Here is a 19,981-nt window from a genome sequence, read left to right on the forward strand (position 1 = left end):
TTTTTAGGTTCAACTTGTCAATTTTCACACACAAGACAGTTTTGTTGCAATTCCAGTGAATCTGTAGGCCAGTTGAAGGGAAGCTGGTGTCTTCATGACTCCAGGCCTCCCTCCCTGGGCGGCGTCTGCACCCTCCGCTCTGAGGTCCTCATTCATGCTTCTCAGCAGTATTTTGTAGTGTTTGGTGCAAAGGTCCTGCGCTTCTTTTGTTACTTATTCCTAGGTGTTCAATGAGTTTTGATGCTATTACAAATGGTATTTCTTCAAAAGTTCATTTTTTTCTATTTGTCTGTTGCTGCTTTTGTCTCTAGTTTTACTGTCTCAAATTTAAAAAATCTTTCCAGTTATTTTGTGTCAGTAATGTTGCATCAAGAAGTCTGAAGCTTTGCATTTAACAGAAGTGTATAGCTAGAAACCTAATAAACCATAACTACTCTATCTGAATCTGGCATTATTGAATCTAGTCACTTCCAGATTTGTTGGTCCTTCCCTCTGGCTTCCTGCCATCTCCAGGTAATTGCTCATCAGCTGTGTCTGCTTTCTCTGAGTGATTTCAGTTAGCAATGGGAATACTGTAATTTTTTTAAGTAATATATTTTTTAAGCTACAGGCTGTTGTTTGAAGATAAAGAAAATGTATCACAAATATTTAAAATAAAATTTGGAAAATACTGTCATTCGGAAATTGCATAGCAGTCTGCATGAATTATTGTTTCAAATATTTTAAATTAATTTTTTCCCCGATATGGTTAGTTCACCTAATCTTAGCTTCCACGTGCTGTCTCTCAGGACATCCCCACAGAGCTCCCCCCCACCCCCCCACCCCCGCCCAGAGGCATCACAAATGTACAGTGAGGTTTGATTTTCACAGTTTTATCATGATGGTTCTGCCAGATCTAACAGGCGGTCTTTGGTGTGAATCCTACTTAGGCAGAAGCCGTGGGTAACCAATGGCACTGTGTGTGTGCAACGTGTGCTCCTTTCCCTTCCCCAGGTCACAGAGCTGTTAGACGTCTCCATGGAGTTGGGCTGCTTCCTGGCCGGAGCGCTCATCTCTTCCCAAGGCCACATGGTCACCGAGGAGATTGTGTCTTACATCGAGCCTATTCGTGATTTCCTGGCTATCATTTTCTTCGCATCCATAGGTAACTTTCTTCTTTATATCATAATGTTTGAACTGTGTTTGTTAAGCACTTGCAGATTATTCCTATAATCTCTTTATATACATATTTTTATTTATAGACTTTACAGTGAAAACAGTTCTCATAAAAATTAGAATCTGAGGAGAAATCTTATTTAAAAATAGGGAAATTTTAATTCTTTTCTTTTTAATAAGGTTACTTTATTTTATTTTTTATTTTATTTATCTGTTTTTAGAGAGAGGAGAAAGAAGAAAGAGAGGGAGAGAAACATCACTGTGCGGTTGCCTCTCATGCATCCCTAACTGGGGACCTGATGTGCTACCTAGTCATGTGCCCTGACTGGGAATTGAACCAGCAACACTTGGTTTGCAGGCCAACTCTCAATCCACCGAGCCACAGCAGCCAGGGCTAAAATAGGGAAATTTTTGACATGGATGGGTGGGTCAGTTGGTTGGAGCATCGTCCCATACACCAAAAGGTTGCGGGTTTGATCCTTGGCCAGGGCACACATCTAGGTTGTGGGTTTGATCTCCTGATTGGGGCAGATATGGGAGGCAACCGATCTACATGTTTCTCTCTCACATTGATGTTTCTCTCTCTCACTTCTCTTCCTCTCACTCTCTCACTCTCTCTTACTCTTTCTCTTTCCTTCCCCCTCACTCCTTGCCCCCTCTCCCTAAAATTAATAAGTATGTCCTCGGGTAAGGATTAAAGAATACATAAGTATATAAAAAATAAAAAGGGAAAGTTTGAACTAAGGGACATGAATTTGTCAATTGTTGTCATGCTCTGTCACTGCTAAGATGCACACATAGGTGGGCATTAAAAAGGCTCAGACACCCTCAGGGGAGGACGACTCTCACTTAGACTCCAGAGGGAAAGGCTCTGGTGCTCAAAAGGTTAGCAGTTTAACATCAGTACATCAAAATGGGAAGTTTGGAAGGAAATACTGATTTTGATACAAAAAAGGTAAACTGACTACATTGCATGCTGCTCTGGTGATTTCTCTTTGTCAGGGTATCTTGCGTGGCCAGTTCAGCAGAATCACAGGCCCCGTCTATTACAGCACGTCCCCTTGGCACCTCCTTGTTCATGCCTTCCTCACTGCCTGGAAAGCCCATGCACTCTGCACTGGCCAGCAGGTTCTGTGTGAGCCCTGCAAGACTTTGAGGACATGGAAAAGCAGATTCTAAAATTTAAATGGAAACGTGAAAGGCCCTGGGTAGCCAAGGCAGTTCTCAAAAAGAACCACAAAATGGGAAGGTCATACTTGAAGTAAAATAAGATCATTCACATGCAGCTTTAGTAATTCGATGTCTTGTGTCCGTGACAGAGCCCCTGTTGACAGATACTCGCCTCTTCCTCTTGGTCCCTTCTCCCCTCATACTGTCTTTCCCCACACCTGTGTGTGTGTGTGTCTCTGTCCCCACTCCTCCCCTCACCCTCTCTCCCAGACCCCCTCTTCTGCCCCTCCTTCCCCTCCATCTCCACCTTCACTACTGGTAACCCCTCCTCAAAATGCTAAATAAGCTCTGCCAATTCTGATTTCTTGAACTTTCATTCTTGGTTGATGATTCACGTCTTTTCTGTCAGTTCTTTTCCAGATAAGTTCTAATAAAATTGATTAAATTGTAACCCTATTCTTACCACATTCCAGTCCTGAGTTCCATTCCTGAGACCCCCAGGTCACCCTGACTGGTGTGTGTGTCACTCCGCATACTGCCTGCTAGGGCTTCATGGAATGTTTACTTCTTAAAAAACTAAAATTCCATAAATGCCTTATTTAAAACAGACATAATTGCTTTAATATTTCTCAAATTAGGATTCTTGATTTATTAAGAACCATGCTTTCTAACAACACTTGTACATGTTTTTGCTTTGGTTATTTACAGTCAGCATTTCAAAGGGAATTCAAGTTAATTTCCCTGCCAACTGAGAACGTGTATACAATTAGGTTTTTATCTCTTAACTGGTCAGGGATGGTACAGCTTTTTTGTCCCAGATTTCTAAGCAACAGGTTAATGGCATCTGTTTAAGAAAACATCTTTCCTTTTCTGTGTATTTAGACTTCAGTGATGTGTAAATAAGTGGTGGGGTCCCTGTTTTCAAAAAAATTCATTGACCTTCTGCTCTGTGCTAGACCCTGTCAGAACCACAAAGCTGACCTGGACCAGCTGCTGCATCCAGGGTCCATTAGTCACAGTTGGTTCTGGGTGAGAAGAATGGGTCCTGGGGTCACCGCCACCAACAAGTGGGGGCGCCGAGGGATTCAGGCTGTGCTCTTGAGGAGAGGCTACCTTTGAACATCACAGCAAAGGGTAATTTTCAGGCCCAGGGTGAAGGAGGACTTTCCATGCTGACGGTGTTACCTAGAACCTTGCTGCCCTGCATCCTCGCTCAACTTTATACCTGTGGCCAGTGAGTGCGCACAGTGACCATGAGAGCAAGCGTCTGTTAACACAGGTGCTGCCTGGGCCAGGTCCCTGCTTAGCGTGTTATGTTGTGTTCACTCACCGCCCAAACCCACAACTACAGATGGGGAAACTGAGGCAGGGAGAGGTTAAGAGGCATGCCAGCATCCACACTCAGTTAGTGGTAGCCCGGGTTTTAGCCCAGAACCTATCCTATTTACTATTGTGCTATCCCAAATACACATTTGGTATTTCTTGCAAGAATGAATGGCTTGAAGTAGAAGAAATATAATAACATAGATGGTTTGCCCTCCTGTCAAAGTTGTATATGGCAGAGACATTGATTGTATCATGGATTTATCTCCGTTTTGTTGATGTCACTAAGTACTGGTTCCAGTCAGTTTGGTGTCATCATTGCTGTCCGCACAGTGCCCGACTCAGTGCCAGAAGGCATGTGAGTGAACATTCTCCACCCTCAGAGCAGAAAGCCTCTGTCATCTGGCCTGTGTGCTGAGTATCCCACCAGTAGTCCTGGGCCAGGCACTGGCTGTGGCGATGAGGGACTGAGTGATCACGTCCACTCAATGGTGCTGTTCATACAGGACACGAGAGCCTGTTGGAGAGACCCGGCTAGACTGGAGTCAACGGGCTCCTGGGCTTCTCAGCCTTGAGGTGTGGACAGCCTTCCTCTCCTGTGGTCACACTTCTTGTCTTCAGAGTCCATGAGTCATTTGCATCTCGGTCAGAATATATCCATAAAGGAACATCAGATTTAACAGCTGGTTGCTGTCATGCTTTGCTGTGTCCTGGGGGTGAAGCCTGCAGGCGGATCATGCTGGGCACCCAGGCCCGGGGAGCCAGGAGCCCGTAGCCCAGAGCCTGGGCAGCTTTCCCTGGAGCAGCTGGCTCAGGAGCCCCCCACAGCAAACGCTTGGACAAGCACTTAAGTGAATGGCACAGCAGGATCTTGCTTATAAGAACTTCATCCTTCTGTTGAAACAAGTGTGAGGAGCTTGCGAGTGAATAGACTTTTCTGTGAGAAACAGGCATGACTTGTTGGGAGACAAACTGTGTGATCCTGAGAGAATGACCATTCTGTCCTCTTCCTGACAGGCCTTCACGTGTTTCCCACCTTTGTGGTGTACGAGCTCACCGTGCTGATGGTCCTCACTTTGTCGGTGGTGATCATGAAGGTATCGGTCCTTTTTCAGTGATTCGTGACTGGTAAAATTCATGTAATTTTTGGTTTTACATGCCACACAGTGCACATTACTCCCTTCTGGGCTGCACTTCCCACCCAGAGCTCTACTGAGTCTGTGAGCCCCAAGCAATGCCATTTACTTGGAACACCAGTCTGTGACATGGTGCCCTGCTCCCCTGGCCCCCGGCACTGTCTGGGGACAGGTCTGGGTTAGGATAGGGGTGGTTTGGGTTTGTTTTCCTTTGCTTGTCTCAGAGTCGAGTATGTTTAAAACTGGGAGTTAAAAAGGTAGAATGGGAGAAACAGCTTTCTGGATCCTCCAGTGACGTCCTTTCACTATAATTTGACTTTAATCCTCAATTAGTCTAAAGAACCATAGAACCTCATTCTTGTGATGCCTGCAGATATACATGTTCATGGTCACTGAGAATTATTTTGCCATTCTCCAGTTACCTGTTTTCTATGACTGCAAATTATGGAGGTGCCTGTGTTAACTTTTAATGTCTTAACCTGTTCTATAGCTATCTGGCTTTGTGGATTATAAAAATTGACCTAAAATATGTCCATGCGAAGGAGCCAGAATCCCTGATGATTGTTTAGCTGCCTCACCAGCTCCAGACTGCTGATCCCTCTGGACACCGTTTATATGATAAAATTTATTATTAAAGATAAAATTTTCATTTGAACGCTATATAACATTTAATGCTGTTAATTTAGTTTGAGGGGGAAAGCCCTGTTTTCTGCAGGTAAACTTAAGCCCTTGATTTTGCCTTGGTGTTCTGTGTGGTTTTGTTTCAGGCATTTTGTGTTTATTTGGTGACTTCTGCATAGAAGTGCCTCTCTGTATGTTCCCTCTGTGTGTTACTTGAGGGCTGTCCCAGCATTTGTTTGTCCTCTCTGTTCACTGTATGCTTGACTGCTGGGGCTCTGGTTAAGCAGTAACATGGGTCCCTCTTGCAGTTTGTTCTGGCAGCACTGGTCTTGTCACTCCTCTTGCCGAAAACCAGCCAGTACATCAAGTGGATCGTGGCCGCAGGGCTGGCCCAGGTCAGCGAGTTCTCTTTTGTCCTGGGGAGCAGAGCACGCAGAGCAGGCATTATTTCTCGAGAGGTGAGTCTCTACCCACTTCCTGGGAGTGTTCCCATCAGGCAGGTGCTTTATCACTGTCCTGCTTCATACTCCTCTTGCTGATGGTTGAGCATCATGTGCAGTTGTGTGTGTGCAGTGGAGGGTGTGCAGTGGAGGGTGTACAGTTGTGTGAGTGCAGTGGAGGGTGTACATTTGTGTGTGTGCAGTGGAGGATGTGCAGTGGAAGGTGTGCAGTGGAGGGTGTGCAGTGGAGGGTGTACATTTGTATGTGTGCAGTGGAGGGTGTGCAGTGGAGGGTGTACAGTTGTGTGTGTGCAGTGGAAGGTGTACAGTAGAGGGTGTACAGTTGTGTGTGTGCCGTGGAGGGTGTACAGTTGTGTGTGTGCAGTGGAGGGTGTGCAGTAGAGGGTGTACAGTTGTGTGTGTGCAGTGGAGGATGTGCAGTGGAGGGTGTGCAGTAGAGGGTGTACAGTTGTGTGTGTGCAGTGGAGGATGTGCAGTGGAGGGTGTACATTTGTGTGTGTACAGTGGAGGTTGTGCAGTGGAGGGTGCACAGTTGAATGTGTGTCCACCTTCCATTTTGCACTTATAGCTTTCTTCTGTAGTTTTGCCCATTTCTACTTCTTTTAAAAAGTTTTCCCTTTTTAAACTGGCTGTGAACTAGAACTTAATGAGTATCATTTGATGATACATGACTGCCAATAAATTTGATAAGGGAGGGGGTTTTGTGCTTGGCTGTGGGATGTGGGGTGTGGGTTTAAAGTGGAAAAAAAAGGACTCCCAACCCCAAGGGTAAATATGCCACAGTGTGTCGCTCCCCAGTGTTAAAAGTTCAATATTTAAAACCTGAATATTCTTCCAGGACCAGATAACTGAGTTGAGTATTAGCTCTGAATGATCTAAAGGCGAATTGATGCTGTAACTAAGAAAAGCATTTGATAACTAAAATTAGAGCATTACTGTTTCAGTGAAAACAGGATTAAAGGCAGCTTTTTTGTTAGGTGTATAAAATGTTGGGTAATAGTATAGAAATCTGAACTCCCTGCTTTTGAACTTTTGGTTCATTGAGAAATAGTGTATGTGCCAGGGTTAGAAAACTGTGTGTTCTTTGTAGACTAAGCTGTGGAAATCAGCTGTTTGTGTATTTCCTAGCGTAGAAACAATTAACTTCAGGAAGTTTTTAAATCATGGATTTGTAGACGCACGAGTTCCTGAATAGTAACTTCTATTTAAAATTATTTTTGACCCTGTAGCCCTCTTCTGCTATCTATGTTTTGCTTCTTGCCCCTTTTAATGTCTGTGTAAGCACAGTTGAGCTTCTGGGCCTGATCCCTGAAGCCGGAGCAGTGGTTGCCCCTGTTCTGATTCCCTTCCACATGCCAGGGACCACAGTGGGAGGGCCTCCTGACTGTCTCACCTTAAAGCATCCCTCCCTAAGTTGTGATGTTGTCAATAAAGTCCACCCTTCCAATATTAGGTTCTGCACACCTACTCCCCAGTAAATGTGGATTGAATGAATATAAAAGTTATTGGTACATGTGAAGTGCCGGTAAGCATTCAAAATTAAATGGTTGTCTCCTTGTATCCATAAGTGTGAGGAAGGTAAGTCTTAATATTAAAGAGTACCTAAAACAACTGCTGAAGAGTGGAATTCTTGCAGAACTCCAGGACTGCCTTGAGACTGTACCCTTGCTGTGAGTGACCCCCAAGGGGTCAGTCTGACTGCCTAGTGAGCCCAAGGGGTGACCCTGGATTGCACAGACTCCACTGTTTGAACCAGTGATGCAGCCTGATGACAGTTTCCAATAATGGTCAAATCTCAGTCTACCTTACATACAAATGTCGAGGTACCTGTGTCTGTATGGGGTATACTGAAGAGTGTACCTCTGGTTTGAAGTGGACATAGTAATCCCAGTCTTACTTGTTGCAGGTGCACCTCCCAATCCTGAGATGACACTTAGTTTTACCTGTTGCAGGTGTACCTCCTAATCCTGAGTGTGACGACACTCAGTCTTTTACTGGCCCCAGTGCTGTGGAGAGCTGCAATTACGAAGTGTGTGCCACGACCAGACAGACGGTCAAGTCTCTAAAGGCACCAAGGGGATAACTACTTTGCAAAGCAAAACCTATGTGTAGGAAAGCAGACATTTCAGACAGTTCTGTAACTGCACTTTGGGGAACAAAATACACTGTTAAGCAGGGGGGCGGTGTCACGTCTTAATTCTCCATCTTTACAGACTATTATTGCCATATTTTAGAATCTTCCAGAATAGTTTATTGTATTCAGTTAATCATGCAAAGTATAAACATAACGCTGCATTTTACAAATCGCCTTGACTATTTTGCCTGGATGTGCCTTTTTTTCTGAAATTAATATTAACTTTCTATGGTTATTTCATCAATTCATGATTCTTTAGCAAAAATAATTATAAAGCTTTTTTATTTATTGTACAACTTTAGTGTTGTAATCTGTTGGTCGATATTTGTTATTAAACATTTTTCTGTGATATGAAATTTTAATTCTTGCAATGAGTTTGGAAAATTAATTTTAATCCTTAAAGCCTATGTTTTCTAAAATGAGATAAATATCTTCTAAATGTCTATTTGTTTTTTATTATAACAATTTTAAATAAAATACTTCCATGTCAATTTTATTAGGTAAATAATTCTCTTAAAATATTTGGTTTTCATATTTTTTAATAAAGATTCTTTATGATAAGAATATAACTGAAACTTATTGAAAAAAATTATGTTTTTTAATCCTCACCTGTGGATATGTTTTAGAGAGAGAGGAGAAAGAGAGAGAGAAAAAAAGAAAGATCTATGTGAGAGAGAAACATTGATCAGTTACTTCCCATACACACCCCGACTGGGGCTCAAACCCGCAGCCTTTGGTGTATGGGACAACGCTCCAACTAACTGAGCCACCTGGCCAAGGCAAAAAATATTTTAAATAGATTTTTGTTTTACTAATTTTTACTAACTTACTGTCCTCCAAGAGACCAAATTAATGCAGTACCATTTGCAAAGCCTACGTTTTAACTTTTTAGTTTTAAAATTGTATTTTTGTGATTATGTGTTCCATTTTAGAAAACCACACAGATGAAGGTCTGTTCCTTATAAAGATTTCCCTAAGAGGTACTTTAAGTCAGAGTTTTCCTATAAATATTGGCTTTAAGAGCCTAAAAATTTGATTAAAACACTTGGACTGACATGTTAGATGTAATTATGTGTTGCAGATATAAATTATGGATTGCAGTAATATAAATGAAAACACTTTAAAATGAAGTAAATTACATCTAGTCTGAAGTAAGTCGATGGAAAAACGATATGTGTTTATTTTTAGAAAATAATATTGGTTTTATTTATTTCTAAATTATACAGATGGTCTGGTGCCATTCCCTTCAAATCATTGGGTGTAGACACACAGCAGAGTGCTAGGCATCCTGGACTTGGCCCCCTCCTCTGAGGATGCTGTCCCACCTATAACAATACACTGATGGCCTCTGGGATACATTTTATTTTGTTTTGTGTCTCCAGCACCCACAAAAGAGCCAGAAGCTCATTCCATATTGCTGAACTGAATAAAATCTATTTCATGCGCTGACATGAAGTTTTCAACAAAACATGGAGTTCGTATCACTCTGAGAATCTAGTAACTGAAGCGATGCACTTAATGACAAGAGGAAATACCCTTAGAAGGCCTCCACCTATGGAGACTGCTCCTTGGAGAGTCCAAGATTATCAGGACACCTTGAAGCAATGGATAGCTCCACTTTCTCCCCCCTGTGCCCACCCTTCCCCCTTCATTCCCACCAGGTCCCACCCTCCCTCCTCAATTGCTACCTGAGGCCACCCTCCCTTATTCACCCACCTAGGCCCACCCTCCTCCAGCCCCAGGACTCCGCCTCGTCACCTGTCACTCACTTGTGTCTTCATCTGCACCTCTCTGTCTTACGCATCTGTAAACTTGCTCCAGTCTGCCGCATACTGAAGTCACAAAGTCCTTTCAGCCCTGTTCCCCTTCTCCCCGCCTTGTCCAGACTTGCAGGAGGCTCACAGCAGCCATCTCTATCCCTGCAAACCCCTGCATCTGCCTGCTGCAGACCACCTGCTTCCCAGGTACCAGCGTTGAATCTGTTCAAACTGTCTCCCCCACCCCCCACAGGTGTGCCTCCTGTCAGCATTTCCTCCTTGCCGTGTGTTGTATGAGTGTGTGGCTAGAATGTGCAGGGCGAATCCTATTATAGATATGTCTGCCAGAGGAAAAACGTGCTTGCTGACCAGCCCAGTAGTGACACTATCGTCTTGAATTTAACCCTTTGAGTGCCATGCATAATTCAAAATTTGGATAAATGAGAAAAAAATTATATCAATATATAACTTGAGGTACAAAAAAAGAGAACAAAACATAAAATATGAATTATTCCGTTGTTAGTTACATTTATAGCCATCGGAAAAAAGAGTGGGAGCGATGCTGGCACTTTTGGGAAAATTTGTCAGCATCGCTCATAGTGATGTTGGCACTCAGAGGGTTAAAAATTGGTGTCTAAAGGTTTGAGCCCATTCCTACAAGTTGGACCTGCTTGGAGAATTGAGCTTCCAATCCTGGGAATTCTAAGGATAGATTGGGTGAAGGATGTGTTGAACCTCTCAGCAACAACAAAAACCTGAACAATACTGGCTGACTGTGAGTGCCTTATGTCAAGTGTCCCCCCAGCACTTCACCCGGGTGGTCAGGTGTCACACCTGGAGCTCTAACCTGAAACTTCCACAACTACCACATACCCCGCCCCACATGTGCCACATGTGCTTCAACCTGCTGGCACCCACATGTGGTCCTTGTTTCATGGGTCTGTGAATCCTATCTCCTAAATTTCTGACAGGCAGGGCCGTCCTCTTCCTTGGTGTCTGAAAACTTTGCTGAGGGTGCAGAGAGCAGGCTGGCAGTAAACCAGCTCCCTCCGCTCACACAGCTTGAAGCATAACGATAAATGTGTTAGGGAATTTCATTCAAGCCTAAAGGAATCCAAAAGGAGACTGTCAAATACTAGATAGCTACATAATTACACAGAAAACTAAGATGTGAGTAATAGCTATTGCAGCAAATCTTTCATGGGAGGTCAGTTAGAAGAGAAACTTGCCTCAGTTTAAGTAACAGATATAAAATCAAACATTAATTCATCATCAATGATATGCAAAGCAGGGGTGAGGTGTGTGTAGAAGTGAAGAAGATGGTTACTGCCTGCCTCTAGGAACCCACAGTCTGGTGTAGCAGATAAACACATGAATGGCGCAGAAGGGACTCAGAAGGCAGAACAGGGTAGGTGAGGAGAGCCAGGGAGCAGGCAGGAGTTAAATGCTGACTGTGGTCTGGAAGGCCTCCTGGGAGAGGCATATGGGCTGGACTTGCAGGTGGTTAGAGGTCACTGTAGAAGTGTGCAGGAAGGGCATTCCTGACAACCCCCACCACCACCCCCCTGCCCACCTGAGAAAAACCATGGCCCTGCAGGGGTGCGGCTCAGCTGTGTCAGGGTGACAGGTAACAGGAATGAACAGAGTAGAGGGCCCTCGGGAGCCACTGGAGTCGAGTCTTCCCCAGGGCGCTAATGCATGGTGGGATGGATAGTATAGGCCAATCCTAGTCAAGGAGGACAAGCGGGTGAGGATTCTTCAGAGACTGAGCATGGTGATGACAACTACATCTGCTTTGGACACATTTCCTGCACTGAAAAGACAGAGGTGAGGCACAGACTCAGGCCCACCTACAGGGATGAGTGTGGGAGGCCTTGGTGCCAGGAGCCAGGTGTGAGCTCATTGGGGGTGTAGCCTCAGGTGAGGCTGAGACCCCCCAGGGCACATGCAGATGGTTCTTCAAGAAGACAAGCAGCGGCAGGTATTTTGGAAGCATGCAGGTGAAGTTGACGAAGGGGCGAGGCAAAGGGAACAGGTTCCGCAGGACGGGTGACTGCTCTGGTATCTTGGACTTTGGACATCCTGCTCCCTGGAGCTCCTTGGATATCACTTTGATGTTCAGCCCTTGGCTGGCAGCACAAATGTCAAAATGCTTCTGAAATGTTCATACAGCATACCCCGTTGCCCTGCCAAACAACATGGTTGTCGCCTCTGATGCTTGGGTTGATACCCCACCTTTGGAACCTAGTAAAGGCAGAGCCCCGTTCCACACTCTCTCTACCTGTGTGACCTTGCTGTGTGGCCTTTGGGAATGCCAGGCACACTCCAGGAATTTTAAGAAATAAAATAACTTTTTGTTGAACTGCATTCTGTGACCATAATAAGACCATAAGGGCCACTCCAGCCACAACATTGGTCCTGGTGGGAGAAATGTTTGTGGGGGCTTATTATGAGTAACATGGGCTTAGAAAAGTGCCTCAGGCATTCCTAACTGAGAGCTTCACTATCATAGGCTGAGGGTGACATATACACAATCTGTCAAAACTCATACAAGAAGAAATAGATCTGAATAGGCCTTTATGTATTAAAGAAGTTGAATCAATAATAAATAACCTTGCAAAATGGAAAGCACAAAGTTCATATGGATTCACTGGTGAATTCTACTGAACTTTAAATAATAAAAGCTACAACAGGCTAAAGAAGAAAAATCACATTACCATATCAATAGACACAGAAAAAACATTTTACAGAATTCAACATTCATGATTTAAAAAAAACTCAGCAATCTAGCAATAGGAGAGAATTTCCTCGACTTAATAATGAACAACTACAGAAACATACAGCTACCATCATACTTAATGGTGAAAAACTCAGGGCTTTCTTGTTAAGATCAGGAACAAGGGAAGAACGTCCTCTCTCACCACTCCTTTTAAAAATTATACTGGAAGTCATAGCTAATGCAATAAGACAAAAAAAGGAAGTTAAAGGTACAAAATTGGAAAGAAGGGAATAAAATTATCATTGTTTGTTTGCAGATGAAATTATTGCCCATGTAGAAAATCCAAAAGAATTGCCCAAAACAAAACCCTGGAACTGATGATTATAGCAAGGTTTCAGGATACAGTAACAAGGTTAATATACCAAAGTCAGTTGCTCTGGCCGGTGTGGCTCAGGTTGCCTGTTTGATCCCTGGTCTGGGTGCCTATAGGAGGCAATTAATTGATGTTTCTCTCTCCCTTCTTCTCTTTCTTTAAAAGCAATGAAAAAAAAAAAAAAAAACCTACCCTTGGGTGAGGGAAAAATTTTTTTTAGTCAGTCGCTTACCTCTATATCAGAATTAACAACTACAATTTGAAATTAAAAACATAATACCATTTACATTAGTACCCCTAACATGATATACTTAAATAGAAACCCAACAAAATATGTTCAAGATCTACATGAGGAAAACTACAAAGCTGTGATGAAAGGTATCAAAGAAAAAATAAATGAAGAGATAGTCCATATTTGTGAATAGGAAGCCTCATGCATCATGTCAAGATGACAGTTCTTTTCAATTTGATCTGTAGATTAGTGCAATCCCAGTCAAAATTCCAGCAAAATATTGTGCAGATATTAACAAGTTAATTCTAGGGTTTATATAAAGAGACAAAAGACACAGAATAGCCAATACAATATTAAAGAAGAACAGAGTCAGGGGACTGATATTATTCAATTTCAAGATCTACAGTAATCAAGACCATATGGTATTGGAAAGAGAACAGGCAAATAGGTCAATGGAACAGAATAGAGAACTTATCAATGAAGCTAACCTTTGACAAAGGAGCAAAGGCAGTACAATGGAGAAAAGATAGTGTTTTCAAGAAATGGTGTTGGAACAATTGGATATCCACATGCAAAAAGATGAATCTAGATGTAGCCCTTACACTTTTCACAAAAATTAACTCAAATGATTATAGACTTAAAAGTAAAGTGCAAAACTATAAAACTCCTAGAAGATCACAGTAAAATCTAGATGACCTTGTGTTTAGATACACCACCAAAGGCACAATCCATGAAAGAAATAATTGGTAATCTGGACTTCATTAAATTCAAAACTGCTCTGTGAAAGACATTGTTGAGAGAATCAGAAAACAAGGCAAATAAATGCTGGGAGAAAATATTTGCAAAAGACATATCTGGTGAAGGACTATTATCTAAAATATGCAAAGAATTCTTAAAGCTTAACAAGATAATAGACAATAATGCAATTTAAAAATGGGCAAAAGAACTGTATAGATACTTCACCAACTTCACTAAAGAAGATATGCAGATAATAAATAAGCACATGAAAAGATGCTCCACACTATATGCCATTAGGGAATTGAAATTAAAACAATGAGATACTACTACACTCCTATTAGAATGGTGGAAATCCAAAATGCTGGTGAAGATGTGGATCAATAGGAGGAACTCTCATCCATTGTTGGTGGGAATGAATAATGCTACAGCCACTTTGGGAAACTGGCAGTAGCTGATAAAGCTAAGCATACTCTTACCATATGACCCAGTGATCATGCTCTTTGATATTTTACACAGATGAGTTGAAAACTTATGTCCACACAAAGACCTGAACATGGATGTTTATAGCAGTTTTGTTTGTAATTGTCAAAACTTGGAAGCAACTAAGATGTCCTTCAGTAGATGAATGGATAAATGAAAATGAACTGTTGTACCTCAAGACAATTGAATGTTACTCACTGCAAAAAAAGAAATGAGCTATCAAGCCATGAAAAGATGTGGGAGAACCTTAAATGCATATTACTGTGTGAGAGAAGCCAATCTGAAAAAACTACTTGCTATATGATTCCAAGTCTATGACATTCTGGAAAAGGCAAAAACCATAAAGACCATAAAAAGATCAGCAGCTGTTAGAAATTCATGGGAAGGGAGGAGGAAGGGATGGAGTACACGGGATTTTTAGGGTGGTAAAACTGTTCTGTTTGATGGTGAATGTATGTCATTATATATTTGTCAAAACCAGAGAATGTGCAACACCAAGAGTGAACCCTAAAGTAAACTATGGGCTTTGGGCAATAGTGATGTGTCAATGTAAACACAGTCATTGTGTGTTTGGTTCATAACTCCACTTTTTATTTCCTACATGACTTGAAAGACAAATGTTATTGAGCAAATAATGTGTAAGCAAATGTATTAAACTCCCTGTCAAAAAACATAGATTGGCAGAATGGATAAAAAGCAGGATCCAACTATATGCTATCTACAAAAGACTCACTTTTAATTTGAGTACACACAGAAGTTGAAAGTAAAAGAATGAAAAAAGATTTTACATGCAATTACTAACTAAAAGAGAGGAAGGTGGCTATACTAATATCAGACAAAACAGACTTTAAGTTAAAAAAGAAAAATCTGTTACAAGAGGCAAACAAGGACATTATAGAATGATAATCCACTTATTTGTGGATTATTTATTTATTTATTTATTTATTTGCTTTACTGTGCAGTTCAGTTGACCTCCACACTTCAAACTCATGTTGTTCAAGGCTCGACTCTATCGTTGGGAATCTTCATATACTGTACAGGTTTGACTTAAGTTATATGCAGATTTTTTACTGAATGTGGTCAGCACCCCGAACCCCCCCATTGTTCAAGGGTCAACTGTATACACTAAATTAAACATCAGAGCTTCTAAATAAATGAAGCAAACATTGACAGAATTGATGGAAGAAATAAGCAGCTCTACGATAATGTAAGAGATTTCAATATCCCACTTTAAGTAAAGAATACAGAGGACTTGCACATTATAGACAAATTGAACCTAACTGATATATACAGAACATCCCACCCCACCCCCCACACCCATCAGCAGAATACACAGTTTTCTCAAGTGCACCATGGAACATTCTCCAGAATTAGGTCCTTGGAAACATTGCCTACACTCTGAGATAGCAATGCATTAAAGAATACGTCTTGGAGTCTATTTCAGTACCCCCTAGTTTCTCATCAACCCAGAAGCAGGTCAGTCCATTGAAGAATTTTAAGCAGGAGGTAGAATGATCTAATTTCCTTTTTTAAAACATCATGCTGGCTGCTGAGTACATGAGATATTAGAGTGGGACAAGATTGGAGGAAGAGAGGAAAGAGAGGAATTATTTTTATAACCCTCAATGAAGAGGATGATAGCTTGGCCAGGGTGATGGCAGAGGAGATGGGGGAAAAATGGAGGAACTCAAGATATTTGATTGATTTTAGTTAGTGAGGACAAGTGAGGTTTTTGACTTTTATATAATTTCTAGTATGAATAGCTGGGTGAACATAGTTCATTTCCTGAGTTAGAGGATACCAGGGAGAGCAGTTGGTTTGGCAGAGGAGTCATGAGCTCATGATCAGTTGTATCAAATGAAAGTTCAAGGATTAATTACATTGCCCAATTGCTTTACTGAATTGTACTAATTCATACTGCCACCGGTGGCATAGGAGGGTGTCCATGAAACCAAGATTTTAAATGGTATTCCCCAAAGGAATTTGTGTTCTAGTCATAGAATGGCACACCTAGCTTTGGAGAAAAATAAAGTATCTTTAGTGTTGGAGGCTTTGGAGAGTGTAGAGAGAAAAGAAGGAATGAGAAGGTCGTGTACAATGGTGTATATGGCAACTTTAGGGAACTTTCATAGGTTATAGGAAAGAAAACAATTATATTATACTTGCCCTTATCATTCCCACTGATGTCAGAGTACTTGTCTCTTTTTCACTTTTTCAATTTAGCCTCTACATCCTGTCTGTCTCCCCTGCATCCTAGTCCCATCAGTCATATCTTCTTTCTGCTTCTTCTTCCATTTCTTTCTCCTGAGTGCCTTCTTCTCAGCTTACAAAACTCCCAGGCTCTTCATCTTCCCCAAACCCTTCACCTGCTCACTGCTTCTTCCTGAAGCCCAAACCCCACGCCTTTCCTGCCAGACCTGCTCACTACCTCACCTTCCCTGTCCTCAGACCCCCGTGCCTCCTTCAGCAGGTGCTTCCTGCTCTTCGCCCCTCTGTGCTACTGAAACTGCTCTTCTAAACATCAGCAATGATCTCATTGCCAAATTGAATGACCTGTCTTCCCCTTTCATTCATCTTGATTCGCATAACACATTTGACGCTATTGATCGCTCCCTCTTATTTGAAACATATTCTTTCTTGGTTCTGTAAATCAACTGATCCATCTCATTAGCGACCACTTTTTATGTTTAGAGTTTGAAACAGCCACGGTCCTGGCAGGACTAGATGGCGGTCAAAGGCTTTGTGGATAGGGAGTGGTGGGGACACCAGTGTAGAGGTGTGGCTGGGGTTAATGACTCCGGTAGGAGGGTGAGCTGTAGCTCCAGGAAGCCTTTACTCACCCCAAGCCGGCAGGGGCATAGGCAGGAAGCACAGCCTAGAGGCCTAAGGAGAGTTAGAGTTGTGGAAGGCAGTGGGGGGAGGCTGACAGGAGCTGTGGACAGAGAGGGATGCAACCATCGCTCAGTTGCGGCCAGGCAGGAAGAGGGTAATATACCCCCAGCCTCTCCCTCCTCCTGCCTCTCTCTCCTTCTGATAACTCTGATTGGCTAAACCCAAGTGGACAGCATGGGAGAGGGATGCAGTCCCTGGAGGTCGGGGACAGGGTGCAGGTAAGGGCAGAGCCATACAGACAGTGCATGGGATGGGCAGAAACCAGAATACTATTACAGTGTTCTTTCTTGGGAACACATTCTCTGTCTTCCTCTTAGAACAGAGTGCTGAGCTGTGGAGCTGTCTTCAGTCTTCAACACTTTCCTCTCTGCGCTCTCTCCTATGACTCCCACTGCCAATGCCACAGGTGCACCTTTAACCCCGAGCTTGCCTGAGCATCAGTCTTGCACTTTGAACAGTCTGGTGTCTCACTTTCATATTCCTCCCTAACCGTGAACTCAACTGTCAGCAATGCTTTCCCCAAGCTACCCCTGTCCTGTCTGTCCTCTCTGCCCTAGCTGCTCAGCCTGCCCACACCCGACTCTTCTTTGTCCTAGCTCAGGACCATCCATTTCAACTCCTGATCTAGGACCATCCATTCCAACTCCTGTGGGTTTGGGATCTTAGGTATGACCCTGTGCTTCCCTATCACAATACCTTACAGACCCTCTGAACTCCTAGCAAAGTTCTCTGTAGTAAAAACTTGCATTTTGGACACTGTTGGTATCTGAAGCAACTCTCTATATTTAGGAAATTTGCCCTCATTAAATATTGATAGGAGGCATGTGCCACCTCCCACCCCGGAAGACCAAAAGATACCACCACCAGAAGCTAAAGAATAGGAGGAAACCCACCCATTCTGAGCTTCCCTGGCACAACTTGGACTCAGGAACAGTAACTCCAGTCAGGCCCCATTTAGAACCTTACCAGCCTCCATCTGTGCTTTAGTGCTGCGGCCCCGGCCAGCTTGCGGTTGGGTAGCCTGGCTTCCTCAGCACCTGTTGGCATTGTTTCTGAGCCCAGACCTCAATCAGCTCTGGTCCCATGGCCCCTTCTCAGTTTGTGTTGGCCAGGGCCCATCCCTGTAGTTTGCACCAGGTCTCCTGACTCCTCACCTGCTAACTGATGTCCTGTCTCAGATCATGTCTTTCTCCAATCTCTTCTCCCTACCTCCATGAGGCTTATTTCTCTCAAACACAAACCTTTATCATTTGGAACAAACTGCTAATTGTTCCCCACTATCTGCTCTCCACCCCTTTCTTTTATAGACCTTCAAATACTTAGTTAGCTATAAGGCCCCAGATAATGACTGCCTTTCTAGCATCCCTTACAGCCAGGTGTGGCTCCTGGTTAGGCCAATGGGACCCTTATGGTCTGAATGTTTGCGACCCCTCAAAATTCATATATTGAAATCTAATCCGCATTGTGGTGTGAAGGATGGCAGAACATGCCACCCCAGAACATGCCTCTTCGGCACACAATTATTTTAAGAGGCAGGAGAAGTTCTGAAAAGAGTTGAAGCTACTCCCTTTTGTTAAGAAAATTTATGTTTATAAAGGAAATCTCCATTTGTCAGGGTGTCTCCCTCTCTGTACCAGACAGAGATAGATGATTAAACCAAGAAACCTTTATCAGTGGTAAGGCAGGCACTCAAATCTGTGTAACAAACCTTACTCTTGTTTATCTACTTTTCGTGGTCACCTCTCCATAATTGGCCTCCCCCACATTTTTTTTCCTTGTTAGCTGAAGATGATATTTAAGCCTGATTCTAAGCCACCTCTGAGAATTACTCGTTTTCGCCCATGTATACATGAGGTGCACATGTTAAACTTCTGTTTGTCTCTGGTTAATCTGTCTTTTGTTACAGGGACCCCAGCTAAGAACTTAGAATAGAGTGAAAATTATTTTTCCTCTCCTACAGGTGGTATTTGGAGGAAATCAGGCCATGAAGGTGGAGCCCTGTGAATGGAATTAGTGCCTGTATAAGAGGTCTGAGAGCCCTGGATGGGAGCTCAGTTGGTTAGGGCACTGTCCTGATATGCCAAGGTTGCAGGTTTGAATCCTGATCAGGGCACATACAAGAATCAACCAATGTATAAACAAGTGGAACAATAAATCGATGTTTCTCTTTCTGTCCCTTCCTCTCTCTCTAAAATCAAATAAAGAAAAATCAATCAATAAATTTAAAAAAGAGGCCAGAGAACTAGCTTGTTCTCCCTGCCATGTGAGGGTAAATTGAGAAGGTGGCCATCTGCAAGTCTGGAAGAGGGTCCTTACTGGAACCTGACCCTGTTCTTGCACTTCCAGTTTCTAGAACTGTGAGAAGTAAGTTTCTCTGTCTGCAGGGGAAAATAATTGTTCCTGTTTATGTGCTTCCATAATTCCCTTTCCCAGTAATGAACAGTCTTGTCTCCCTACTATCTGGCATGCATTTGGAGCTCAAAAATGTCTCCCCGGTAAGGAATGCAGGAAAGATAAAATTTTTGAAATTGTGGTTTATCTTATCGAAGAACTATTTTTTATCTAGTTATTTCACAAACAAAACCCTAAGGGAATTTGAGCATCAGAGAGGCTGAGATTACTTATCCAAAGTCATTTGGCTTTCCTTCATCTCAGCTTCAGGTGAGCTTTAAGGTCCTTCTCTGAATCTATAAAATAAGTGGACTGGTAGCAGAGAAATGACCAATGGCAGTCAGTTGTACATAAAGTCAAGTTTCTTAACACTGTGCTGTAGGCTCTCTGGTATTGCTT

General features: G+C 42.8%; 1 protein-coding gene across 4 annotated transcripts in view; it reads left to right on the plus strand.

Annotated features, from left to right (window-relative positions):
• The window catches only part of SLC9D1 (solute carrier family 9 member D1), a 45,832-nt gene extending 37,020 nt beyond the window's left edge, over nucleotides 1-8,812 (plus strand). For all 4 annotated transcript variants that reach the window (XM_090258437.1, XM_090258441.1, XM_090258440.1 and 1 more), the window contains 4 exons: nucleotides 994-1,144; nucleotides 4,666-4,745; nucleotides 5,714-5,863; nucleotides 7,819-8,812. In XM_090258437.1, the coding sequence (XP_090114563.1) occupies nucleotides 994-1,144; nucleotides 4,666-4,745; nucleotides 5,714-5,863; nucleotides 7,819-7,932 (495 nt within the window). In that variant the 3' untranslated portion in view covers nucleotides 7,933-8,812. The remainder of the gene's footprint in view (nucleotides 1-993; nucleotides 1,145-4,665; nucleotides 4,746-5,713; nucleotides 5,864-7,818) is intronic.
• Nucleotides 8,813-19,981: the final 11,169 nt, after the last annotated feature.

Source organism: Furipterus horrens, unplaced genomic scaffold (genome assembly GCF_987537825.1).
Source record: "Furipterus horrens unplaced genomic scaffold, mFurHor1.1.pri manual_scaffold_12, whole genome shotgun sequence".
Classification (NCBI taxonomy): Eukaryota; Metazoa; Chordata; class Mammalia; order Chiroptera; family Furipteridae; genus Furipterus; species Furipterus horrens.